This window comes from Mesoplodon densirostris, chromosome 18 (assembly GCF_025265405.1).
Source record: "Mesoplodon densirostris isolate mMesDen1 chromosome 18, mMesDen1 primary haplotype, whole genome shotgun sequence".
In the NCBI taxonomy this organism is placed as follows: Eukaryota; Metazoa; Chordata; class Mammalia; order Artiodactyla; family Ziphiidae; genus Mesoplodon; species Mesoplodon densirostris.
Window position 1 is genome coordinate 1,613,242 of NC_082678.1, and position 26,074 is coordinate 1,639,315.

General features: G+C 54.8%; 2 protein-coding genes across 4 annotated transcripts; one reads left to right on the forward strand and one right to left on the reverse strand.

Moving 5' to 3' along the window:
• Nucleotides 1-687: 687 nt before the first annotated feature.
• On the reverse strand, nucleotides 688-25,125 carry ACSF2 (acyl-CoA synthetase family member 2). Of its 3 annotated transcripts, XM_060081390.1 has the most exons (17): nucleotides 24,999-25,125; nucleotides 14,032-14,136; nucleotides 13,645-13,840; nucleotides 13,136-13,264; nucleotides 12,843-12,896; nucleotides 12,350-12,468; nucleotides 12,065-12,230; nucleotides 11,423-11,518; nucleotides 11,129-11,286; nucleotides 10,750-10,841; nucleotides 10,390-10,466; nucleotides 3,839-3,946; nucleotides 2,476-2,627; nucleotides 1,518-1,659; nucleotides 1,310-1,420; nucleotides 1,097-1,165; nucleotides 688-828 (listed from the first exon to the last, which is right to left on the reverse strand). In XM_060081390.1, exons 1-17 carry the CDS (start codon nucleotides 25,109-25,111, stop codon nucleotides 778-780), a joined length of 1,938 nt encoding a protein of 645 aa, XP_059937373.1. In that variant the 5' UTR covers nucleotides 25,112-25,125; the 3' UTR covers nucleotides 688-777. The 3 variants fall into 3 exon arrangements, with proteins under 3 accessions (XP_059937373.1, XP_059937374.1, XP_059937375.1); XM_060081391.1 differs by lacking the exon at nucleotides 14,032-14,136; XM_060081392.1 differs by lacking the exon at nucleotides 1,310-1,420.
• On the forward strand, nucleotides 6,273-9,447 carry CHAD (chondroadherin). Its single transcript, XM_060082645.1, has 3 exons — nucleotides 6,273-7,046; nucleotides 8,881-9,044; nucleotides 9,306-9,447. The coding sequence occupies exons 1-3, from the start codon at nucleotides 6,273-6,275 to the stop codon at nucleotides 9,445-9,447; spliced, it is 1,080 nt and encodes a 359-aa protein (XP_059938628.1).
• Nucleotides 25,126-26,074: the final 949 nt, after the last annotated feature.

Below are 26,074 nucleotides of genomic sequence, written 5' to 3' on the forward strand. Positions count from 1 at the left end.
ATGGGGCTTATGCCTACTTGACGGTGTCATTGGGAAAATTTCAACAGGAAATGTATATGGATGCACCTGTATGTGTATAGTGCCTGGCACTCAGAATACCCTAAATTTATGTTCATTTTCTAAAAAGTAAAGAGGAGGCTGCTGCTGCTGAGGGCAGACACACTGGGAGGTAAGGTTTGCAAGCAGAAGGAACTTTTCTTTCTGTCTCTGTGAAGTGGAAATCGCTGTGCTCAGCTGTTTTGATTTCTTGGGTCAAGCTACAGCCTGCTTTATCCTGCTTTATCTGCCCATCAAGGAAGCCCCAGGTTCACTGAAAATTGGGTTGGTTGGGAGGGATGGGGGAGTAGGGGGATGTAGGATGATAGCTAAAGGGTATGGAGTTTCTTTTTAAAAGGTGATGAACATTTTTTAAATTGACTTTGGTGATGGGTGCACATATCTGTGAATATACTAAAAACCATGGATTTAACACTTTAAATGGGTGAATCAGAAATGAGTATAGCCCTAAAAAATATTGTGTTGGTATCTCAAAGGAATCGAGTGAGGATTAAATGAAGTAGACAATGCACACCAAAGTGCTTAGGACCATCGATGACAAGGAATAGGAGGTCTGAAAGCGCTTTGGTCTCTTCCCTTCTCCATCCTGTAGCAGCTGCGGAGAGCCCGCCAGCAAGAGACCAGCCAAAGTAAACAGAGAAGCTCTTTATGCCAAATCACAGAGCCGACAAGGGGATGCGGGGGAAGGGCAGGGAGGAAGGATCCTCCCCACTCCTTTATTCACAGGTTTAGATGTTGTTCCATCTGCTCTCGAAGTTTGAATTTCTGGACCTAGAGGAAAGGGAAAGGCGTGAGAACCAGGCGTGGGCCTCTGCCAGCTAGGGTGACCAAGCCCAGCTGGTTTGCCTAGGACTGAGGAGTTTCTCAGGTTAAAGCCAGGAAAGTTTGGGGCAAACCAGGATGAGCTGACTAGTTGGTTACCCTACTGCCAGCCTCTCAACAGAATGTGGCCCACCACTCAGGGAGGTATAGGCAGGCCGCCTGACCTTCTGCACCTGGGCCCCGGGCTCCCCTAGCCCTCCCTGGTCTCCTTACACACCTTTCCTGAGATGGTGAGGGGGTAGTCTGTGACAAACACGATGTATCGGGGAATCTTGAAGTGGGAGATCTGCAGACCAGAGGGAGATAAAGCATGAGGCTGGGCAGGGTCCCACAGTTGGGTGTAGGGGACAGTGGGCTGACAGGTTGGCAGGCGGAGGGTGTTGGAGAACTGAGCAACATCGTGATGCTTGGGGTGGGTTGAGGGTCCCACCTTCCCTTTGCAGAAAGCCTTGATCTCCTCCGCTGTGGTCTTCTCCCCTTTCTTGAGCTGAATGCAGGCACAGATTTCCTCCCCCATCCGCTCATCCTTCACTCCCACCACCTTCCAGAGTCACAGATAGATATCAGACATCCCCATCCCCATCCGCGTCCCCTGCTCTTGGGGTCTCACCTGGGCTCACCTGGGCTGGGCGCCTCACCTGCACTTCCTGCACCTGTGGGTGTGTGTGAAAGAAGTTCTCGAGCTCAGCGGGGTAGATGTTCTCACCGCCGCGGATGATCATGTCCTTGGAGCGGCCCAGGATCTTGCAGAAGCCCTGCGCGTCCATCATGGCAATGTCTCTGCAAGGAAAACCCAGGAGCCGCCTCTCACCCCTGCCTCATTTGGCTGGCTGGCTCGCTCACTCACTCAGCAAACATTTATCAAGCACCTACGATATGTCTTTCACTGCTCTAGACTCTGGGGCATATGCATTAACAAGACGTGACTGGGATCGTATAGTCTAATGTAGGAGGCAGATAAAACCAAGTAGACCCATACCTGTGGCATATTTTCTCTCTCTCTCTAAACATATCTATACATATGACTTTCATGGCTGGCCTCTTTTTATCATTCAGGTTTCAGCACAAACGTTTCCACCTCAGAGAAGCCTTCTCTGATCACCCGATAAAGGGAAGCTCCCCTCCCACCACAGCCACTCTCTCTCTTATGATCCTGTTTTATTTTCTTCGCGATGTATATAAATGTCTGAAATGATCTTGTTTGTATCTGTCTCCCTCCACCAGATAGGTGGGAAGTAAGAGCAGGATCCTTCCCATCGTGCCTTCCACTGGACCACCGGTGTTTAGAATAGTGCTGGCACATGGCAGGTGCATAATTAGAATGTGTTGAATTAAATGAGTGACTGAATCTGGGCTCAGATTTTGCAGGCACTGTCCCAGGTGCTCTCATCTGTGCTGCATTTGGTCCTTCTGGGAGCCCTATTTGGAGACTATGGTCATCCCCATTTTATACATTTTGGAAACGAAGTCTCGGAGGTGTGAAGGGGTCATCTTGACACACGTTCTCCCTGTTCTAGTTCAGTGTTACCAGCTCAGCCCCAGAACCCCCAGCCCCCCCTCTGCAGCCCAGCTCTCCACACTGCCCTGCCTTCTCACCCCGTCCAGTACCACGTGTCCCGTCCAGTTGCTTCCTCGGTCTTCCAGGGCTCACCCCAGTAGCCCAGCATGACGCAGTACCCTCGGATGCACAGCTCTCCAGGTGTGTTCAGCTCTGCCAGTGTCCCCGTCTCCGTGTTCACGATCTGGGCCTGGGACCAGGCAGCTTCAGGCTGGGGCCTCCCACCCTCTCACTTCAGGATGGGGGCCCTCAGGATGGGGGGAGCCTTGCCTTCCTTCCCCCTAGTGATGAAGCCCCCTGGCTATGCCCATCCCCAGGGAAGGGAGACAAAGGCTGGAGTAGATCCATCACCAGTCTGACACTGGAGCTGGGCATGAAAGAACAGTTGAGGCCCAGGCCAGGAGGTGCTGAGGAAACAGAGTGGAAAGGAGCTGCTCAGAGGAGGAAGCCTGCGGGGGAGCCAGGCCAGCTGAAGAATTATAAACAATGCACAAGAAAGGGGAGTCTCCTCTTACTTCCCATTAAGCTGTAAATAAAGAAGCCAAAGAGGGTGGCACAGCAGGGCCATGTGAACAGAAGAGGTGGCAAACAGGCAGAATCTGAAAGCCTAGTTGAGAAATAAGCCACAGCCAATGTGCAAGGAAAGCTTAGCCTGTGTGCCTCGTGTCTGCATCTGTGAAATGGGGAGAACTACACTTGCCCTGTCTACCTCACAGGTGGGCATCCCAGCGTGTGGCAGTGAGGCTGTCAGACACATGGGAGGGGGCTGATGTCACTGCACACTCACTGCAGGGAGAAGGGCAGTTGGCCCCTGGGGAAGCACTCTGGCAGTGACCCCAGAGGGGCAAGGGTACAAGCGGGGAGGGGAAACCAGGTACGGGCTGGCATAAAGCACCAGCGTTAGAGGCTGGGAATTTGAGAGTGAAAGGTGCTCTGGGTCAGCCTCCAAGGTTCAAGGGACCCCCAGAGGAAGAAGCTGCTTGGGAAACTGTTTATGCCAAGCGAAAAGAGGCCCTCTGCCGAGGTGAGTGGGGGCGGGTGGGGAGGGCAGGGCTGTGGGAGAGAAAGAGCTGTGTAGGAAAAATCTCTGTGCCCTGGATCCTCTCTGAGGCTGTTCTGGCTGCCCCAAAACAGACAGTGGGCTTGGCAAAAACACACCTCAGACAGGAAGGGAGGCTGCAGAGAAGTTCAGCTGCGGCTGGCCACTGTTCCAGCTCTTCCCCGCTCAGGCCTCAGGCCACAGAGAAAGCCCCAGGCCTGGGAAGACCTTGCTGCTGCAAGACCTTGCTGCTGCGGGCTCTCAGCGTCTTGAGTGAGCAGTTTGGATCTCCAATTGAAAGCAATAAACATCCCAGGGGGTGAACCCCAGGCGAGTGGTGGGAGGTGGGGTCTGGGGCCCACCTCTGTGTGAGGCATGATCCTGCCCACACTTTCCGCCTTCTGCTCCACAGCGTCCTCGGTGAAGTTCATGAAGGTCACGGGACTGTTCTCTGTGGATCCGTAAACCACCTGGAGGGTCCAGAAAGGGTGTTTGGAACAGAGCCCAGGACTGCAGCAGGATGGGGAAACCCTGAGGGAAGGAACCGGGTGGGGGGTGGGGCGGGGAATGGGGAGAGTGGAAGGCAGTTGAATGGGGGGAAAAGAGGCATGTTCCGCAGAAGTCAGGAGGCAGAGGCACTGGATGTATTGCAGAACTAGCTCAACTAGCAGGGGCCCCAGGTCTGAAATAAAACTGAGAGCAGGGAAGCCATCCTCTTCCGGCCGGGCTCTCGGTCTTTGTTCTTTCCTGGAGCAACCACATGCTTTAGCCTGTGGCTCCCAGCGTTACCAATGTCCCAGCCTTTTCCACCTCCTCCCCCGGCTGTCTTAGCACTCCCTTCCTGATTTTGGGCCACAACATCCCCTGCCCCACCCTTCCAAGCTGAAGGACCCATAAACTTGATGAGAAAGCCAGCCTGCCTTGACCAGCTGGGAGCTAGACAGACACAACCCACCCGAAACCTGGGACAAGTGCCTAGCCTTGGGGTAGGTGCCCCCCAAGTTCTGGAGAGTTTCCTGTCAATTTATTTTCCTCGAAATAAAAATACAGGGCCTCCCTGGTGGCGCAGTGGTTGAGAGTCCGCCTGCCGATGCAGGGGATGCGGGTTCGTGCCCCGATCTGGGAGGATCCCACATGCCGCGGAGCGGCTGGGCCCGTGAGCCATGGCCTCTGGGCCTGCGCGTCCGGAGCCTGTGCTCCGCAACGGGAGAGGCCACAACAGTGAGAGGCCCGCATACCGCAAAAAGAAAAAAAAAAAAAAAAAAAAATACAGCCAAAGCAAGGATTTAAAAAGCCAGTGGCACACCCCACCCTCCCTTCTAGTGGTCAGGACATCCTAAGCAACAGAAAACCAGCAGCCAACCTTGGAGGAACATCACCAGGCAGTGTTCTCGGCCAACTATGACCCCCATCTAGAGGCAACAGGTGAAAGGGGCTTAGGAGAGGGCAGGCCTCCACACCTGAGTGCTGGGTGAAGGGAGAGGGGCTGGCTGCCCTCTGTTCTAGGTTCCTTCCAGCCAGCGAAGACACCAGACCTTTTCTCATCCTTCAACCTACCCCCCATTTCCTCTGTGGTAGTGGAAATGACTCAGGCATAGCTGGGGTTTGGAGAGAGCTGGGGTCTGGCTGCTCCCCTCACCGCCCCCCCCCCCCCGACACAGACAAGAACCCCTACCATCAGCTCAGAGCTCGCTTTGGGGCCAGAGCTGAGACTCTGCCTGCCCACTCTCCCCTTTCCACAAAAATCTGGACACCGTGGCTGGCACGTGGACACACAGAGACCTGGCCGGCTGGGGCAGGGCTGCCCACAGGACCTAGGGTGGAGAAGCTCAAGCTGTCCAGGGCTGGTCCCTTGTAGCCAGGACCCAGCCCCCTCACCCGCCCTCACAGTCCTGGGGCCACTGCCCAGGTGTGGCTTCTGTCAAGTACACCTTGACGCCTCTCTGGCCGCCACCCTGGAAGAACCCCCCCCCCCACCAAGGGGTCCCGACCGCTGGGGGTGGGGATGAGGAGGTGGGGACATTTCAGGGAGATTAAGAACGGGGCAGACGGTGCGACTGTGCCTGTGGTCTTCAGGTGTTTGCCAAGCCCTGTGGGTCATTCCCCTTGCCCCCAGGTCCCACTTTTCTGGTTACCTTCAGTCGTGGCAAAGGGGCATAGGCGGTGCAGGGGACAGAAACTCAAGCCCGGGGCTGGGAGAGAGGGACCAGAGGCCGGGCCAGAGGCCAGTCCAGGGCAGGGAAGAGCTCCCACCTCCCGAGGGCTGGCTGCGGGTGCAGCTGGAAGGGGAGCCCGACGCCAGAGAGCCCCATTAAAGCGCCGCCAGCCGGCGACTGCGGCGAGACTCGCGTCCGGCTGTCCGGCCCCGCTTCCTCCCTTGCTGGGTCCAGGGCACACGGCCGAGCGCAGAAGGGGGGAGACGTGGAGGCTCAGACTTGAGCAAACAAATAAGTTCAGGGAACGCCTCCCTCTCTTTGGTGTAAACTCTGGGCCCTGGACACACCCATACCCACCCCTGCGGGGGTGGGGGTGGGGAAGGGGGTCGGGGTGGGGAGGGAGCAGAATCCGAGGGCAGCGAGAGGGGGGACCACACGTCCCCAGGGTGGGAGGGCTCCTCCCCTTCGAGGGCAGGGGCGCAGCTCCGGGCGGGAGGGAGTTAACCCGGTGGCCTCGCAGCTCCACGTAGGAGCTGGCTCCGGCTGCCGGCTGTGGTCAGGGCCATCGTATAAATAGGGCGGGAGACCGAGCACTGAGGACTTGCCGCTGGCCCCAGCCCCGGCCCCAGGCGTCCCGGCCATGGCCCGCCCGATGCTCTTGCTCAGCCTCGGCCTCCTGGCCAGTCTGCTGCCGGCGCTGGCCGCCTGCCCCCAGAACTGCCACTGCCACAGTGACCTGCAGCACGTCATCTGCGACAAGGTGGGGCTGCAGAAGATCCCCAAGGTGTCAGAGAAGACCCAGCTGCTCAACCTACAGCGCAACACGTTCCCGGTGCTGGCTGCCAGCTCGTTCCGGGCCGCGCCGAACCTCGTGTCGCTGCACCTGCAACACTGCCGGATCCGCGAGGTGGCCGCGGGTGCCTTCCGCGGCCTCAAGCAGCTCATCTACCTGTACCTGTCCCACAATGACATCCGCGTGCTGCGCACCGGCGCCTTCGACGACCTGACCGAGCTCACCTACCTCTACCTGGACCACAACAAGGTGACCGAGCTGCCCCGGGGGCTGCTCTCTCCGCTGGTCAACCTCTTCATCCTGCAGCTCAACAACAACAAGATCCGCGAGCTGCGCTCAGGCGCCTTCCACGGCGCCAAGGACCTGCGCTGGCTCTACCTGTCGGAAAACGCACTCAGCTCCCTGCAGCCCGGCACGCTGGATGACGTGGAGAACCTCGCCAAGTTCTACCTGGACAGGAACCAGCTGTCCAGCTACCCCTTGGCTGCTCTGAGCAAGCTGCGGGTGGTGGAGGACCTGAAGCTGTCCCACAATCCCCTGAAAAGCATTCCCGACCAGGCCTTCCAGTCTTTCGGCAGATATCTGGAGACCCTCTGGCTGGACAACACCAACCTGGAGAAGGTGAGCTCCTGGCTGCAGGGCTCTGCCCCGGCTCCTTCTTCACTGCCAGGAGGCCCAGGGATCCGGGGCCACAGCTGGGCACCATCTCCTCTCCCCTAAAATCGCCTCTTCCTGGGGCTGCCTCCAAGCTGAGGAGCTCTGCTACCTGGGTCCGCATCTTGTCATATTCTCACCCCAAATCCCGCCCTGCTGCCCGTCCCTCGTCTTGGCCACTGCCCTCCTAGGACTCCTACTTATAAACAGAGCTGGGGCTGCCCCGGCCCCACCGATGGCCCCCAGGAGGCGCGTCCAGGGCTCCCAAAGCCCCTGCTGTGTGCAGCAGCCCCCTCTTCCCGGTGGGCCTTCCACCTCTCCTCTGCTGTTTTTTTCCCTCGTCTCCAGTAAAACTACCAGCCCATAAAGGGAGGTTTGTTTACTGAGGAGCCTTCCAGAGGAGCTGGGCGAATCAGGCCCACAAAGACACCCTGTTCCTGGTGGGGAGTGTGCTAAGGTGGGGTGGGGGGCTGGGGGGTGAGGGGGAGCACATACCCGAGGAAGACCTCCTCCATGCCTCCCAGAGGCCCTGATGGATCCCCCATCCCCACCCCCAGTCCACACACATACATTCCACTGCGTTCTCGGGTCCATTTCAGCTGCGTGGGGACAGGGGGCCTGGCCCAGGTTGCAGACATGCACCCACGGGTTCCGTGAAGGGGCAAAGGCAAGAGCCACTCACCACTGTCATCCTTTGGCACAAGGGCCCTATAGGTATCTCCCCATAGGAAAGGCTGGCCAGGCCTCACTGTGTCCCAGACAACGCACTGCCCTTTGCCCAGCCCGTCACCAGACCCATCTCCTGGCTGCATCCTCAGTCCTTCCTCCCCTGTGATGCCCAGCACCTGGCCAGGTGGGGCTGCCTTGGGTCGGAGTGGAATCCTTCCTTGGGACTGGAAAATCACCCTGGTGTAGGGGCTCCGGCCAGGAGGTTTGGGCAGGGACCAGGGCAAGGTGGGGGAGATGGTCATCAGAGCAGTCTGATCACCAGGGAACTTCACACCCTTCCCTGGGCCACAGGCACAGAGACGAGGGCAGAATCCTACCTGGATGGCAACCAGCCTTCGTCTAGGTGGACAGGGTCTGCCTGAGCCTGCCCGTCTTCAGCCCCAGCCGCTCCCCAGCAGAAGTCAGAGTCGCCCGTGGCCCACCACTGCCAGCGTGGCCTTTCAGTGGGAAGTGGAGCAGGGCAGCAGGGGCTCGTTTGGGGCAGGGGAGGCCAGGCAGGAACTGGGACGTCTGGGCCAAGGTATGGGCACCAGCAGAATGTTTCCTCTGGAGCCAGCCAACCTGGCCCAAGCCTCCACCGAGGTGGCTGCACAAATAGAGTCTGGCAGGCAGCGAGGGAGCAGTGAGGATAGGCTGGGGGACATCCCAGGACCCCGGGGGCTGTGGGGAACCTGGGCCCACTGCCCATCGCACCAAACACTGACCAGCTTCACTGTGTGCCAGCTTGGGCCACTGGGGCCAAGCTCTGGCTGCCTCCCCAGCCCCAGTGTTTGTGCAGGAAGCGTGGTGCCAGGGGAGGAGGAGCTGGATGTGGTCCTGCAGCTACTGTGGACTCCCTGGGCAAGGGACAACCCCTCCCCACCCCCCGCCAATTTACATATTGGAAATAACACTGCCCATCTCAAAGGGTGCTTGTATGGATTAGGTCATCTGAGACAACTTAGTCATACTGTGAAATTCCTCAGGTGCCACTGCTGACGTCCAGGGAAGGACCCTGCCCCTCTGGGACCATAGAGATGGGAGAGGCCGGACACGGGCTGGGGTGCTCACTCGTGCCCACCTCCCTCCCTAGTTCTCTGATGGTGCCTTCCTGGGTGTGACCACGCTGAAACATGTCCATCTGGAGAACAATCGCCTGAACCAGCTGCCTTCCAGCTTCCCCTTTGACAGCCTGGAGACCCTCACCCTCACCAACAACCCCTGGAAATGTACCTGCCAGCTCCAGGGACTGCGGAGGTGAGAGGAACCCCCGTGGTACCCCCAGAACACGCTCATGTGATGGAGTAGGGACACACTGGCCCTGCACTAAGACATCCTGGGCATATGTCCTAGATCTGCTACCTAATAGGTGTGGAACCCTGGGCATTTCCCGATTTGCATGAAGATGACAGTTCCAGACTCCCCTAAAGCCAAGTCAACCTGGCCCCATAGCTCACTGTCCCTTCCTCCAGTACTCTTACTCTCTTCCCCTACCCCAGTAACTCTCTGTCTCTCCAGGTGGCTGGAAGCCAAGACCTCCCGCCCTGATGCCACTTGCGTGTCGCCCGCCAAGTTCAGGGGCCAGCACATTCGTGACACGGACGCCTTCCGCGGCTGCAAGTTCCCCACTAAGAGGTCCAAGAAAGCCGGCCGCCATTAAACAGGTGGGGCCCGGTGGGCAGGTCCCCCATTCCCTCTCTGGAGATTCTGGAAGTGAGGAGGGTGTCCCAGGATACTTCCCCACCATGAACGGGCATGCAGAGCCTCCATTTTTGCAGGGAGAGGAGGGGAGGACTGGGGCTCCCCCTCTAAGGGGGAAAATGATCCTGCCCAGGACCACCACCATTCTCTCCAAACACCGTCTAGGTTGTTGGAGCCCTGACACCAATCCTTGCCTCACCGCAGGTCCTGATCCAGCCGGTCCTGGTGACTGGTCTCTGCCTTCTGCCGGAGAAACTACTGATCCTCCCACCTCTGACCCCCACCTTCTCCCCACAGCCTTTGCTGATGCACAGAGCTGTCCACACCTAGACAAGTCCTGGCAGGGGACTCGGGCACTGCAGCACAAACCCGGCTCCACCTGACGGTGAGAGCTTCATCACGCCTGGCCCCGCGGCTACGGCTCCTCTCAGAGAAGCTGTTGCTGAGACTCCCCAAGTCCTGTAGAACTGGAACACGGTGGCCATCAGGATGGCCACTCTTCCAGAATCCTCATCTCTGCCCCCCTTTCCCTGCCATTTGGAAACAAACATCAGATCCTTGCCCCACCCCTTGCTTCCAGGAAGGGTCTCAAGCCCCTACCCCCAACTTTGCCAGCCTCCGCCTGCCAGGACACTCTAGCCGGACACTGGTGCTTTGCCACACATCCTCCCGTGCTGCATTTCTTCCCCAGATTTCTATAAATATAAATTTATGTATGTGTAATATTTACTCCCCTGTCACCTATCTCTGTGACTTGAGAGCTGCTGATTAGGTAAGACTGCTTTTTCTCACATCTGCTTTCTGGAATGAGGGCCAGCCGGAGGGTCTTCCTTGGAGACCCAGGCTGGGCTCCTCCCCACTCCCAACAATCTCTTCTCGCCCAGCCCCGTCCTCCACTCACCACCAGTTCCTTCATGTTCAGCTTGTTGATGATGGCTCGGATCAGCTCTGGGGATGCAGGGGACCCACCGATCATACCTGAATCAGAGAGAGGGCTGACACAGCTCCCACCTTCTCCAGGCCCAGTGGACCCTCCCTTCACCTACGGCCCTTTTTAGGAAATAACATTCCCTTCTCTCCCCAACCCCGGACCTATTCCTAGACCAGGCAGCTGGCCTTGGGCTGGAGTCTAGGGACACTGGGGATTTGCCTCCCTCCCACCCATGTTTCTACAGTGGCCTTCTTGCCCCTAAATGAAAGAGTGGGCACATATGTAGCTCACTGGGCCAGTCCTGGCCTGCCACCCTTGGCCCCATCCCACCTCCACACATGGCTGAGATGTCATAACTTGAGAAGTCTGGTTGGTTCAGAATGTCCACGAACATGGTGGGAGTTCCATACAGCAAGGAGCCTCTGCATGAGGGAGGTACATCTCAGAATCAGGCTCGGAAGTAGAAGGGAACTTCCTCTTCTCACCACCCCACCCTGACCCTACAGTAAGGGCCAAGGCTGCAACTGTGGGGAACAGGCAGGAGAAGCTCCTTGGAGGGAGGAACTGGTCCTCTCCTGGGGGTCTCCCACTACCCCGTCTCCATTTCTCCTGGTTGGAGGGAAGAGACATCTTGGAAAGGGATCAGGGCCCAGGAGTGAGGAATAGGAGGGTCTGATCAGCCCACAGATGGCTGTCCACTGATGCCCACCTCTCTCTGCTGATGGCCTCCAGCGCTTTCTTGCCATCAAAGACCGGAGAGGACAGGATGAGGGTGACCCCGTGCATCAAGCTCACCATTGTGCCTCCCACGGAACCCAGGCAGTGGTACAGGGGGTTGGGCAGGACCACCCGTGACTTGTCTGGTGGCTGGAGATGGAAGCAGGAGGCTGGGTCTATTGCGGGGCCCCCGGAAGCCAGTTCCCCTAGCCAGCGGGGGAGCCCAGCAAGCCCCGCCCGCCGGCACGGTGCCAGGGAAGCCCTTGCTGGGCCAGCACCCCCTCACCTTCTGGTACAGTCTCAGGCGCTGTCCTATCATGTTGGAGTTGTTGACAATGTTGTAGTGGGAGAGCGTGGCCCCCTTGGGGCTGCCGGTCGTCCCCTGACAAGACAAGCACGTGATGGCTTGGGCTCTTTCATCCCATCTCCTTCCCACCCTGGGCCAGTGCATGGAAGAGCACTGGACTGGGAGTCAGGAGACCGAGACGGCCGCCCCAGATCCATTCGTTCACTCAGTACGTATTCACAGAGACTTGCCACATGCCTCCACGGTGCCAGGTGTTAGGATCCACAAAGGTGGCAAATAAGGTCTGTCCTTATGCCGCTCATGAGGCGGCTCAGAGAACTCTGTGGCTCACCAGCAGATGCCCTCTCTGGGCCTCAGTCTCCCCATCTGCTAAACGAGGGGCTCTGACCTGTGGTGGCTCAGTGCATCTGGGGACGAGAGGGCCACAGGGGAGGTGGGCAGTGACAAGGACCCCAGTCGCTGATGTTTTCCGGGGCAGAGAAGACAGCTAGGGCCGGCCCCACCAGGGGAGTGTTTGCTCTGCCCTGATCTCTGCCGCCTCCTCCTTCTCAGGGGAGGGCCACACGGCGGGCAAGGGTTAGCGTGCCAGCCTGCGCTCGGGACAGGAGACCTCTGCCCTACCGAGGTGAACTGGATGTTGATGGGGTCATGGCAGGACAGGAGCTGCTGGGTGTGCCGGAGCCGGGCCAGGTTCTGCTCTTGACTGCCAGCTGCCAACACCTCATCCAGGAGCAGCGTCCCCGGCAGAGGGGCGTCCACCGAGATGACTGTGGTCAGATCTGGGAGCCTGGGGGTAAGGGAGCATGGTGAGAGTCGGGGGCTGAGGAAGGGCCCACAGAGATGGGTAAGGGACGAGGGGGCCAGGAGGCTGCAGGAGGCACCCCTCCCCATCTGGGACACCCCCACCTCTGACTCTTCAAGTCCCCTGGCTGGGCCTTCTCCACCTCTGGACAGATCTGCTTCAGGATGTTGTAGTAATGCTGGGTCTTGAATTGCCTGGGGAACACGAGGGCTTTGCAGCCCACCTGTACAAGGGGAGCGCCCCACCACGGTCAGCAGGAAGCCCCAGCCTGGGGATGTGGCGGCGTCCTAACAGGTGCTCTCTTGCCCACACACACCACCACCACGACACACACACGCACCACCCCCAACACACACGCACCACCCCCAACACACACGCACCACCCCCAACGCACACACACCACCCCCAACACACACACGAGCCTGTCTGACCAACAACCCACTCTTCCCACCCACCGTCCAAGGAAGGACAGACTCTGGGGGTCACCCACTTGAGCATGGCCCCCCAGCCCAGTCAGCCCTCTATGACAACTGGAAGCCCCCTGTGCCAGGCACCAGCTGGCTCCCCCGCCCCCACCAAGGCAAGGAACGGGCCTACCTTCTTGAGGGCATACTCCACCTCCATAGCCTGGTAGGCTGGGTTCACAGACACCTGGTGGAGACAGCGAGGTACATCATGTGTCCTGGGCAGGCCCTGTCCCTCTCACTGCCCCTCCACCCTCAGAGGCAGCACCCTGTACCTTCAGGCCTCCTTGGTGGGCTTCAGCGGAAAGCACCAGCTGGCCTGAAACCAGCCGGGCACTGGCATGATCCTGGGGCCAAGGGCCCAGGGCGTTCCCCCGAGTGATGCCCCCCCTCACAGCCAGCTGTGCCAGGCAAGCCCCTCCTCACCAGAATGATGCCTGCCTGGGCCGTGGCCAGCTGCATGAGTACCCATGCGTAGGAGTTGGGTCCCCACATGCCCAGACGGTCACCCTTGCAGAGGCCAATACTCAGGAGCCCAGAAGCAGCTTTGTCCACCTGGTATAAACAGACAGGGCCCAAAAGGGTGAGATGCAGGTGAGCAGAAAGGGGCCCATGACTCGCCCCTTAACCTTTGGCCCAGGGGTTCACATCAGAACCACCTGGGAACAAGGGACAGGCAGATACCTAGGCCTCAGCAGATCTGGAGGGGGCTTGGGAACATGCATAGTTAACCAGTGCCCCAAGAACGACTGATGCAGGAGGCACCTGGGCCACCTCTGCCTCAGCCCTGCCCTCCTCTCCCGACGTCCCTTGGGGCTCTCAGGCAGCCCCAGCACCCTGCCCCACAGCTAGGCACCACCCTTGCTGCTCCACCCAGCCAGGGCAGCCTGGGGGCCAGCACCTGCCCACTTTGAGGGTTCCAAGTCAGGACCCACCTCCTCCTTGAGCTGGGCAAAGGTCAACCTGATGTTTTCGTGGTGGACAACCAAGGCCTCTCGGTCCGGGACCCTCTGTGCTGTGGCATCCAGGCACTGCCCCACAGTCTTGTTAATAAGGTGCAATGTGGTATGGCCCTGGACATAGCTGAGGCCTCCGATGGGCAGGGTGGCGGTGCGATCCATCTCTCCAGAACTGTGGGGAGAGGGGCTGTGGGCTCAACTGCACCAACCCAGGTGTCCCTGGCAAAAAAGGCTGGCACACCCCGCTGGGAGGTAGGCTGCTTACAATGTGTGCGGGATACTCCAGAAACTGTCTGATCCGCCCCATCCCCAGGGACCGTCATCATTTAACTTAGGACCTGCTTCGCCCTTGGGAGATCAAACCTGGAGGCTGACTTCCTGTCGTTAATCAGAGAGAAGGTTCTTTTCCCCAACCTACTCCCCAGTTTCCACTCAGTGCCAGGGGCCTGGAGCCTTGGTGCCAAAACCCTGGAAAGGGAAACTAAAGTCAATCACGCTGATTTGACTAAGCAGGGAGGTAGCCTGTGTGGGCTAGGAACGGCCTCATCCTAGACACTGCTTCCTCCTAGTAAAAAGGCCCCTGGGTATTTGTTAAAACCCACAGAATAGTCTAACACAAGGACTAAACCTTAATGTACTATGGACTATAGTCAATAATAATGTACCATACTAGTTCCTTAACTGTAACAAATGTACCACGCTAATGCAGATGTTAATATCAGGGAAACTGTGCCGGGGCGGGGTGGGGTGGTGGGTATAAGGAACTCTATGTTCAATCTGCTCAGTTATTCCGTAACCTTAAAACTGTTAGGGGGACTTATCTGGTGGTAGAGTGTTTAAGACTCTGCGCTCCCAATGCAAGGGGCCCAGGTTTGATCCCTGGTCAGGGAACTAGATCCCACATGTATGTCGCAACTAAGAGTTCACATGCCACAACTAAGGAGCTGGCGACCTGCAGCTAAGGAGCCCGTGAGCCACAACTAAGGAGCACGTCTGCTGCCACTGAGACCTGGTGCAACCAAATATATAAATTAAATTAATCTACATTTTAAAAAATTAAAAAATAAAACTATGAATTACTAAAACTATCTAAAGTCTATTAATTATTTAAAAACAAAAATGAAAAAAGGTCCCCAGCAGTCCAAGTGTCACAGGCCTAGGGCTGCTCGTGCCCACTTCGCTGCCCTGGGTGACAGCTGCTGGGCTCCCACCCAGGCCCAGGTGGGAGTGTGGTAGCTCTCAGACCCTGTTCTCATCAGAGAGGGCATGCTCCAGGACCCTTCCAGGATCCTTCCAGGCCTCCTCTGGGCCACCACTGGGTGGTGTGGGCCCCAGGGACCCTTCCTGAGGATTCAGTCCTGCAGCTGCTGAGCTGAAGAGACCGAGCCTGGCTTTCACTGACTGACCGCTTATGGCTTATGGGGGAGAATTTCTGGGAAGAACAAGGTATGCAGGGCAGAGGGGAGCAAAACTGGTTTTCCCTGTAAATGGGAGAGGAGACCTCATCCCACAGGAGGGCGGGTCCCAGCGTGGGCTGATGGGGAGGCTGTCCTGACTTCAACGAGGCTGAGCCACACACTGGGAAGCGAGCAAGCACTGGGCTGGAGTTGGGGGCTTGAGGTCTCATCCCAGGTGTACCACCAGCTGGGTGGGTGGCTGACACAGACACCTTTGGTGTCCCTTGACATGTCTCCTCAGCGCCTCTCTGGTTTCAGCTGCTGGGACAGTTCCCTGTGGTTCTGTCTGCTCAGGGACTCCCTCAAGTCTCCCCTTCTTACCTGGACAGTTCTGGGAGGCATCAAGTCCTGGGGGGAAGACCCTGGTTGTCTGCACACACCCCACACTGACTTCTCTTCTTGTCTCCTCTCCGCACTCCCTCACTCCTACTTCCTAGGATCACAAATAAATCACCAGCACCCAAATCCTTGCTCTCAAGAGAATCCAAGTTAAGATACCTGTGTCTTCGTCTCTCTAGGCCTCAGCTTCCCCACCTATAAAGTTTGAGGACTTGGATCAGTGGTTATCCTCAAGGGGATGCTATTTACCTACCTGGGCAATCTTCTCAAGGGGTTGTAGCGAGCCACCTAAGCCAGGTGGTTCCCTCAGGTGTGCTGGAGCAGAAAACAGCCAGGTGTCACAGGCCTCTGAAGCCCTGCCAGCAGCCCACACTCAGGTTGACAAACCTAAAGAACTACTAAGGTAGTTCCCTGTGGTCACCATGACACCCCTCAAGAGAGACTGTGTAGCCAAATCCTTCACTCACAGGCATACTGTGGAAGGCATCCAGTTTTGCCCACTGGGAAACAGATATGCTCTTTTCTTTGGGTTTGCCAAAGTGATAGTTGCAAGAGCAACAAGCATGTGGAGAAAACCTGCTTAGGAAGAAAAAGCCAACACAGAAGAAAGGAGGAGAGATGGAAAGAGACAGAGAGACAGAAACAGAGACAGGAAGACCCAGTGACAGACTTAACCTTGAGATTGTCAAACACCTAGACCCAGTCACGTGTTAACCTACCTACCTCTGGACTTTTCACTGTCAACAGTCAATAAATTCCCTCTTTCAATTTAAGCCAGTCTGGGGGTCGGGGAGGGGAAAGCTGAACTCCATTTGCGACAACATGGATGAACCTAAAGGACATTATGCTTAAGGGAAATAAGCCAGGCACAGAAAGATTAATACTGCATGATCTCACTTATATGTGTAATCTAAAATATGAACAAACAGACAAATTTAAGCCAGTCCGAGTTCGGTTTCTGTTGCTTACAACTGGTGAGTCCTAACTATATACATTTTGTGCATTCAGTGGCTTACCACTGCCCTTGAAAGCCTGGCAGGCCACTTCCCAACAGCCCAGCATCTGGATTAGAAGGCAGAGAAATACAGATCTCAGCCAGTTTAATGGTCACATTGTCAACAAATCATTAAAGGTGGGGAGAGGGAGGATCTGCCTGACAACACGGACCCTCTTATTCTCAAAATGACCCGGAGTCCTATTTTGTTTGGAATCTGATTTTCTACACATTCACCATGGTTTTCAGTGGCTTCTTGGAGTGTCTAGTTGGCAAATCAACAGGTTGATTAATGTGCCTCCCCCAAATGCAGTTCAATTGCCCTGTGTATTATCTCCTTTATCTTCATGGTGGCTCTGATAGGTGGTATGAGAGAGACCCCAGTAGCCCCTTCTCCCTTAATAATACACCCTTGGATGTTCACCTGGCCTTGGCCAGGTGGAATAGAGACCACATTTCCAAGCTTCCCCAGCAGGTGGTCTGGTCCAGGAATAAAGTTCTGGCCAATGGGATTTAAGGAGAGGTCGTGTGTGCAGGTTCTGAGAAGAACCCTTAAAGAGAAGCACATCTTTTTCTCTTTCCCCCTGGCTGTAATGCTGCCCATGACAGTTCTCTTGGACCACATGGTGAGCTTGGCACCACAGAGCAACAGAGAGAAGGGCCTGGAGCCTGACAGCAGGCTGTACCATGCCGGCCACAGACTGGCCATCTCCCAGACGAAGAAACTCCCATCTCCTAAAACCATGGTGAGAGGGGATTTTTGTGATACACACTAAGCCAATTCTAAAAAATACAGGTGGGAATTATGAACTCTCATTGTACAGGTAAGGAAACTGAAGTGCAAAGAGGCAAAGTGGGCTGCCCAGCTTGTAAATAGCTGAGCCTGAAGTGGAGAGTTCAGTACCATTGCCCCAGCATTACAGCCTTGCCTGCCCAATCCAGGGAGAAAGGATGGGATGGGTAATTCTCTTCTTTAGGCTCTGGATTTAGTCCCTATCTGATCAACAGAGATTGGCTAATCTCAATTTTATTTTTCCACAATTGTTTACTAATTGAACCCAAGAAACTGGGACTGCGTAGGGCAGGGTTGTGGTGGAAACAGGTTGCTCCTTCAAAGGATTGAAGAGTTCTAGAAACACATATCAATGCAATTTGCTCATAAACTTAAGAACCGGGCATTGTTTCAAAAGCCCAAGTGCAAACACCTCTGATTCTACTTCCCTCCTTCCTCAGACACACCCAAACACCTTGGTCAAGAAGGGTGGCCTCTTCTTTTTCTACTCTTAAACAAAGTGGCAGATACCCCATTTAAACCTGAAAAAGACAATAAAGAGGTTTGGTTTCAGGAAAAGTTGTTTGCTTGTTTGTGGAAAGTTTAAGGAGTTGGAGCAGGACCGCCAGGAGTCCCAGCTGCTACCAAAACAACTAGAGTAAGCCTTTAGCTACTGGACCGGGTGGGAGTGAGTCAGCCAGGCGGGAGCTGGGAGGGAACTGGAGACAAGGCACAGCCCCACCTAAAGGTGTCCACAGAGAATGGGCCTGTGAGAATTCAGGCCTGGATCTGCTGCCAGATCTGATTTCATAAGAGAAGTCAGGAAACAAGCATGTTTTTAAAAACTGATTCTTTTGACCTTTCACCTTTGGCAGCTAATGTGTCCACTGCTTTCTCCTCAGTGCTTCACAGGGCCTGGGATGTGAGAAGTGCTCAAATGAACGAAGGATAAATAATGCACATAACCCAGTTAGAAATAAGCAAGCAACTTGAATAGACTTTTTTCCAAAGAAGATATTATGAGTGGCCAACAAGCACATGAAATGCAAATTAAAACCACAATGAAATACCACTTCACCCCCACTAGGAAGGCTGTAAACAAAAACACAAAATATCAAGTGTTGGTAAGCATGTGAAGGAACTGAAACTCTTTAAGCGACTTGTCCAAGACGCCGCCATAAAAGTTGGTAAAAACATCCTCATCATTCGATAACAAACAGCTTTCCACAAAACAGACGAGTGACATGGACACATGAAACACAGAAAAACCCTGCAAACTTACAGAAGAAGGAAGACAGGTGGCCACTAAGGGTAGGAAATCAAAGCAAAATAACTGTAAGAGATCAGCAAAGATGGAAAATATTGATAGTATGATGTCTGCAACTGATTTGCAAATGGTGGCCAAAAATATGTGTGTGTGTGTTTATAAAAGGGTATCTATAAAAAGGATTATTCATTTTTATAGATGAAGCAAGAGGTTCATTTTCTTAAGTTTCCCAGCCTGGTGGGTGGCAACGCTGGGGCCCTTTCTGCATGTACTGCTCTTTACACTGCAGCCCATCCACAGCCTCCTCTGGGGGTTGCACAGGGGCTGGAGCAGCAAACCTGAAGCTGATGGTGCCTCAGGCCCATGGAGAACCACCCTCACTTGGCTCTCACCTTCCAGGCCCTCAAGCCACACTGGCCCTTTTCCACGATTTATTTGTGGTATCTGATTCATCTTCTTTGCTGCCTCTGATCCCATGGTTCCAGCTCACCTCTCCTAGCACCAAATACAATGGCTCTGCACCCTAACTGCCTAGTCCCCTGGTTACAGCCACCTGGAAAGCCTTGTGCCCCGGCGTCAGCCCTGCTCAGTGCAGCCTAGCCTTCCAGCAGGACCTGGACAGAAAACACGGGCTGGCTGGCTCAGGAAACTCCTGTGAGCAGTTGTAGCATTCTGTGACATTCTAGGGCTGGTGACTAAAGTCAGGGCTAGAGACCCTGTGAGCGCCAAGGATGCTGGTGCTGGTCCTGACAGGGTCAGGCAGAGACCACAGGCAGAGCTGGACCCTGAAGGAGCTATGGGAAGCAGGGACGACCGCGCCACCTGAGAACACAGGTCTGAGAATCTACTTGGGGGAGAAGCTATTTGTTTTGCTTCCTGTTACATATTACCTGCTGGGAGGAGGTTCTTGGGACCTGGGCCCTGTCAGAGGCTGCAATTACCCCAACTAAGCCCATGAGCCACAACTACTGAGCCTGTGCTCTAGAGCCTGTGAGCCACAACTACTGAAGCCCACGAGCCACAACTACTGAAGCCCACGCACCTAGAGCCCATGTTCTGCAGCAAGAGAAGCCACCACAATGAGAAGCGCACACACCACAGCGAAGAGTAGTCCCCGCTCGCCACAACTAGAGAAAGCCCTCACGCAGCAACGAAGACCCAAAGCAGCCAAAAGTAAATAAAATAAATCTAAAAACAGTTCTTAGATGATATAATATTGGGGACCACAAGGTGTAACTGGGCTGCCCAGTTCAGTGGGCCTAGAAGCCACACCGTCTCCATCACTCTCTGCTGGGATAGGCCCTTGACACGTTTGTTAGACCTATTCTGAGGCCCCCACTTCTCAGCTTGCCTTTATACTGCCACACCCAAGAGGTGAAATATTGAGCATAGGAGATCATGTCCTTTCCCCCATGGTTATCAAGGAAAGCTGAACTCTTTAATGCATAACACACACTTTCATGAATGTTTTGTCAAGATTAATAGGTCACTCCTCCCAAAAGCAACCCTTGGTTTTTGAGCAAAAGGCGATAGACACAAGAGTATATACTCTGAGATTCAAGAATAGACAAAATTAGTCTATGGAGATTAGAAATCAGAACAGTGATAGTCTCTGGTTGGGGAAGGGAATTGACTGGAAAGGGGTACTAGAGAAATTTCTAGAACTGTGCTGTCTATATGGTAGCCTAGTCACATGTGGCTCTGGAACACTTGAAGCATGGCTAGTCTGAATTGAAGTGTTCTGTAAGTGTTAAATACACACCAGATTTGGAAGACTTTATGAAATAAAGAATATAAAATACCTCCTTAGCAATTTTTAAAAGATTGATTACATGCTGAAATGATATTTTGGCTATACTACGTTAAAGAAAATATATCATTAAACTTATTGCCTATTTCTTATTACTTTTTTAATATGGCTACTAGAAAACATAAAATTCCACATGTGGCTCACAGCATAATTCTACTGAACAGCACTGTTTTAGAACGATGGACAAGTTCTGTATCTTGGGGTGTTGAGTAATGGGTGAATACATTTGTTAATATTCATCAAACTGCACAACTAAGATTTGTGCATTTTACTGTCTGTAATTATACCATAAAGTCCCATGATCTTTCCACCACCCAACATAACCTTCCTGAAGGAGTCCACAGCTTACAAAGAACACAGACTACAAAGAACCCCCAAGTGGTAAGAGCTACAATGAAGATTTTGAGCAAGGCACTCTGTCTTGGTGGAAGCTTCCATTTTTAGCTCGAATAAAACTGATGGTGTATATGTGTTTTTGTACATGCAGAGAAAGTAAACAGGAAATTATTATTTGAGTCCAGTAAACTCAAGAAGACAGAGGGCCTGAAATACTTGGGGTTAGGAGGCATCCATGCTGCAGATTTTCCCTTGGGCCACTGTTCGGGGCTCACGGGGAAAGTACACAGGAGCCAGGGGTGGAGGCTGATTCAGAACACCTGCCCTTGATGGCATCACTAAGGTACATACAAGGTTTAGCTCTTAGCTTTCTAGGGTCAAAACCCTCAATGTTTTCTGTTCACTCACAGAGGACTAGAGAAAACCAGAGAGTCCAGAGGTTAGGAAGAGTTCATAAGGGTTTAAGCATAAGTAAGATTTCATACAAGTATGAAGGCTTCCTACTTTGACCACAGCCCTCTTGGATTCAGGGATCCAAGTCTCAAAGCCCAGCCTCCTTAGGAATCACAGAATGTCCACAGAAATACTGCAGAGTGCTTCTTGTCCAAGTGGCCCATTTTACAAAGAAACCAAAGTCCAGAGAGGTTGAGGGACTTGCCTAAAGCCACACTGGTCGGGCTGGGCTTGGTTTCCTGTCATTCAGCTCCCAAACTGAGAAATACATGCATGCCAATGAGATTCACAGAACATAATTCCTAAGGTAGAAGTATAGCTTGTTTATTTCTGAAGGGAGAGGCCCCTGGCAGAATTATTGGTTCCTGTCATTTATCAGGACACTCCTCTAGCAAGGCCCCTTTAAGAGATGAAATTACATCCTGTACTTTGGTTTGATCAGGGGGGGAAAAAGCTGTCCTTTATCCCAACACTCAGCATAATCACAGATGGGTCTGTCAACACGGGCAGAGCAGCCCCAGCTTGGTTTAAGCAGTTGCCTCTGCCAGAACGGTCTTCCTCCTACTCTCCAGACAAGGCTCTAAACTGTGGGTCTTGGGGTCACGGTAGGAATGTGCAAAGCCATTGTTACATAAGTACTTTCTGTCTCATACTCATTAGCACCAGGCTGTGGGGAAGAATTTTCTTACGCGACCTCATTTGACTCTCACTCTCACGACAACGCTATTTACACATAACAAAAGTCTCAAGGTTAACTTAGTCCCAAAGCTACCAGCTAGAAAGTGGTTCTTTTGAACTCAGATCTGTCTGGCTCCAAAGCCTTTGTCTGTAGATTGAATAAATAAATAATGTGGGAGATGTTAGGAGGGCTTCATACGCAGGGTTCAAAAGAGTTCACGCACAAGCAAGAGTTTATATCAATACAAGTATACACCCTTCATCCTTCAAACCACAGACCTATCATTGGAGGGCTCAGGCTCAAATTCCAGCTTCTTTAGGAAGTCTTACCTAATCCCATTCCCACCTATCAGATTCTTCCCTGCTTTGATTGACACTCTCCTGGTATAGCATCCTGACTGCCTTGAATCAGTGGGTCTATGATCCTCCCCTGCAGATCTCTTTCTGGCAAAGAAGCCACTGGAAACAAGTTCATTCATCCTTGTATCCCCCACTGCACCCTCTACAGTAGATTGCATACCTACTGTGTGCAAGGCACGAGAGGTAACTAAAACCGATGTGTACCAGTCACTGATTACAATGTCCAAATTTATACTTTATTTTCTATTATTACATTTAGAGTGGAGTAGTAAGGATATCATTACCAAATCCCTTGTTAATCATCTTTGGCAGATTATGGGAAGGGTCTATTTTTCTACTGTGATTTCTACCCAAAACACTTCCTAGCTTAATAGAATCCCCTCATATAGGGACATCATTTTATAGTTTCCAGTACTGGTCCCACCTGATTATAGCCATCCCCCTGGAGGGTGGTCCATGAAGCCCACTCATGCCCTTGCACCAACCATCAGCACTGAGTCACTGGAGCCCCTGCTCTGAGGGTCACACCTGATCCTGAGAGGCTTGAGCCACGGCTCTCTCTGTCTTTCCAGCTCTGAGTGCTCCCAACACCCTGGGCACAGCCGCCTCACTGGCAGCCCCAGGCCAGCGTTAGAGGTCTGAAGGAAGCCTGCTTATTGGAGGTGCATCAGGAATCAGCATTGGATTCTGCCCTCCTAGGCTCCCTGAAGCTCCAAACTAGACCATCTGCCTTCCCTGGGGATGGGGTTGTGTGGACAAGGGGAAGGGGCTGGTGGTTCAGGAGGTCTGTAGAGCAATGGACAGCTTCTTCTTTCCTTCTGGGGAAAAAGGCTGTGGACAGCCCTGACTTTGATGGATAGGGGAATGTCCAGAAGATCCTGGGGCTAGATTTAGGGCTGGGCAGAGGCTGACATCTTGGTAACTGGCCAGAAGAGAGAACCAGGTGCAATAAAGAGGCCACTGAGGAGGAAATCCTCTCCTACCTTCAAATCACTTGAAATTCCTACCTAGACCCCATTTGGAGGTTCTCAGGTACCAACTCTGCCCCAAAGCAAAGGCTGAGAAGAGCAAGCCTTTGTCAATCCAGCATGTAGGTAGCATTAGTGACAAACTCCACACAGGCTCCAAGGTTAGGTAACATACTCAAGGTCACACAGCAGGTAGGTGGAGGGCTATAACCCAAAGCAGTCTGGCTTCAAAGTTCTTGCTTTTTCTTAACAGACAGAACTGGGGATCTGATAGGTAACAGGCATGGGGTGTTTGTCAGCAAGAAAGCAGGCTGTATGTGACCAGGTCAGAAAGAGCAGAGGACAGAAGTCCAGGACCTTTCCGCACCATGGCACCTAGAACACTGAGTAGTGATCATCTTGACTTATCTTCTCCCTCACTAGACTACAAGTTCCCCGAGGACTGCGTTCTCTGGCTTTCACAACCACAATACCCGACCTGTGCTTGACGTGACGTACATTCTCGGGAATATCTGTTGAATGCTTGAGACTCTTAAGGGCTTCTTAAGGACAAAGTAGGAGCAAAATCAGGTCAAACCACCATAGTCAGTAGGTAAGGCCTCAAGCACAAGGGAGTGGCAGGAATGGGAGGGAATTAGGCCAAATGCTCAGGAAATCTTTCTCTGGACACATGGATCTCCTCCTGACAGAGTCAGAATTTCTCTGAGGCCTGGTGCCCCTACCCTGCAACTGTAGGCCTGTAGCAGGTGAGAGACCTGCTTTGTTTACACATAAAAGGTCAAAGGTCAGGGGACTTCCCTGGTGGGGGAACGGTGAGAACCGTTTTCTTCATCAGAATCCCATCTGCTGACCTGCCCTGAGCCACTGGGTTTTCCCAGAAAATTAAGCCTAGTGAGATCTTAAAGCACTGCATGCTTTCTATCTTCAGAAACCAGCAAGTTCAAGACGCTGTGATCTTGGAGTTCTAGCCGAAGAGGAGGAGTTTGCACCTCCCTCCAACTTCATTCCTTTTTTTTTTTTGAACCAAGCAGTTCTCTCAGAGAACTTCCGGCTTCTCGTCACTTTTCCATGCCCAGGCCTACACTCCACCTGGTATCCAAAACCGTGTCCTGACCCCAGACCTAGTACCTGGCCTAGCTGGCTGGCAGGGCAGGCTCAGTGGTGCTCAGGCCTCCGCCTGCGGGGTGCTGAAGGTAAAAGCCACCACTGATAACATCAGCGGAGCCCAGCCCTGCTTAATCAACACACTTTCACATCTGCTATCTTACAGGGAGGTAACATTACTTACTGTGCTGCTGTAGAGGCAGCAAAACTACTGGAAACCCACATCCTCCACCTGCCAGCCCCCATCCCACCCTGTGCATTGAGGACAGAAGAAAACAGGCCCGGTAAGTAGCCAGGAGCCAAGCGGTGCTTGTCAGCGGCTGGTGAGGAGACGGGAGACTGCTGAGCTTAGTGGCCTAGGGTGGACAACACCGGGTGCAAGATCCCCAAGTTTATCCCTGCAAGGGGTCCAGCTCAGAGGCAGTGTCCTGGGGCCACAGCACAGGCCTTGCCCCTGCCCCTCCCCATCGGGACAGACTGCCAAAGGCTCCCACTTGTGGCCATCAGTGTGCCCGCGCATGGACAAACCTAAAGTCCCAGACCAGAGCCCAGAGTCAGTGCACGCTCCCTGCCAGCCACCAGCCGCAGCTCCAGTCAGCGTGGGCCAGGCCAGCATTTCCTGTTGCCTAGGTGCCAGGTGCAGGGTACCTAGTCTCCCGCGTGTGCCGCCCGGAGGTGGGGCAGCCGCGGGCCTCCCAGCCCGAGCGCGATCGGCCCCCAGCGAGGTTCCGCAGGACCCGCAAGATCCCCTCCGGGGGACGGGGCCCGTCCCTCTCCTCCCAGGCCGCGTACCTGAGGGGACGGACGCCCCACAACCCCACTTCCTGCCAAACCCGGGAGAGGCCGACCCGGGCCCCCAGCACCCCCGGGCTCCGGGCGCACAGCCTCCCGACGTAGACAGCCATGGCTCGCGACGCCCGCGTCCGGACCCGAGTAAACTTTTAGTGCGCTGAGGCGGGGCGAGCGCGGAGCGGGCGGGGAGGCGGGAGGGTCGCCTCTGCCTATGGGTTGCGGAGGACTAGGTGCCGGCGGGCGGGGCGGGGCGAGGCGAGGCCTGCGAGGCTTGGAGGAAAAGAAAGCGCGCGGGTCACCCTCCCCTGGACCCGCCGCCCTCCGCCTCCCACCCTCTTAAAATGGCCCTGGTTTCCTTCTGGATCCGACGTCGTCCCCGTCCCGCAGCCCAAAGCAGGTCTCCCTTCCCAACCACCAGGGGCTTGGGTTTGGGGGCGCAAGAGCGTGTTGATTGCGGAGAGGGGGAGCCAGCGGCGCGGCGACGCCAGGCGCAGCCATCCCCCGAGCCGTGTTGGCGTGCGGGTCACGTGCTGCCCCCGCCCCGCCGCGGGTTGCCTGCCGGAGGCCAGGGAAGCCCGCGCGAAGCGCCCCCAGCCGTAAAGGCTGGAGCAGAGAGCCCGCGGGGGAGGGGAGGCAGCTGGGACTAAGCGTGGCGCGGCTGAGACCGCTGCGGCCCGAGTACTGGCTGAGGACAGACGTCAGCTTCCGGAGGGACTCCATTAACAAATGGAGGGGACCCCCACGTCCCAAGCGTCAGCCTCCCATCCCTCCCCCGGACTGCTGCCTTGACCTGCAGCGCACCCTGAGGTGGCCTCAGGCGTGGGAACCTGCCCACCACCCCCACCTCCGCGCCCCAGGCACAATTCCTGAGGCTGAGGAGTGAATGAAAAGTAAACCTCTCTCTCTCCAGACCCTCCCTGTGGTCCCCTGAGGCCCAAGTGTGGTTGCAGGATGGAGAGAAGGTGACCGCCCATCTCTGGACCGAGCTAGGAAAAGAGGCGCTGGACAGCAGCGTGGCACGTGTGCCAGGTCCGCAGTGTCTTCTCCAGAGGAGAAGGGGGAGAGCAATACGGGAA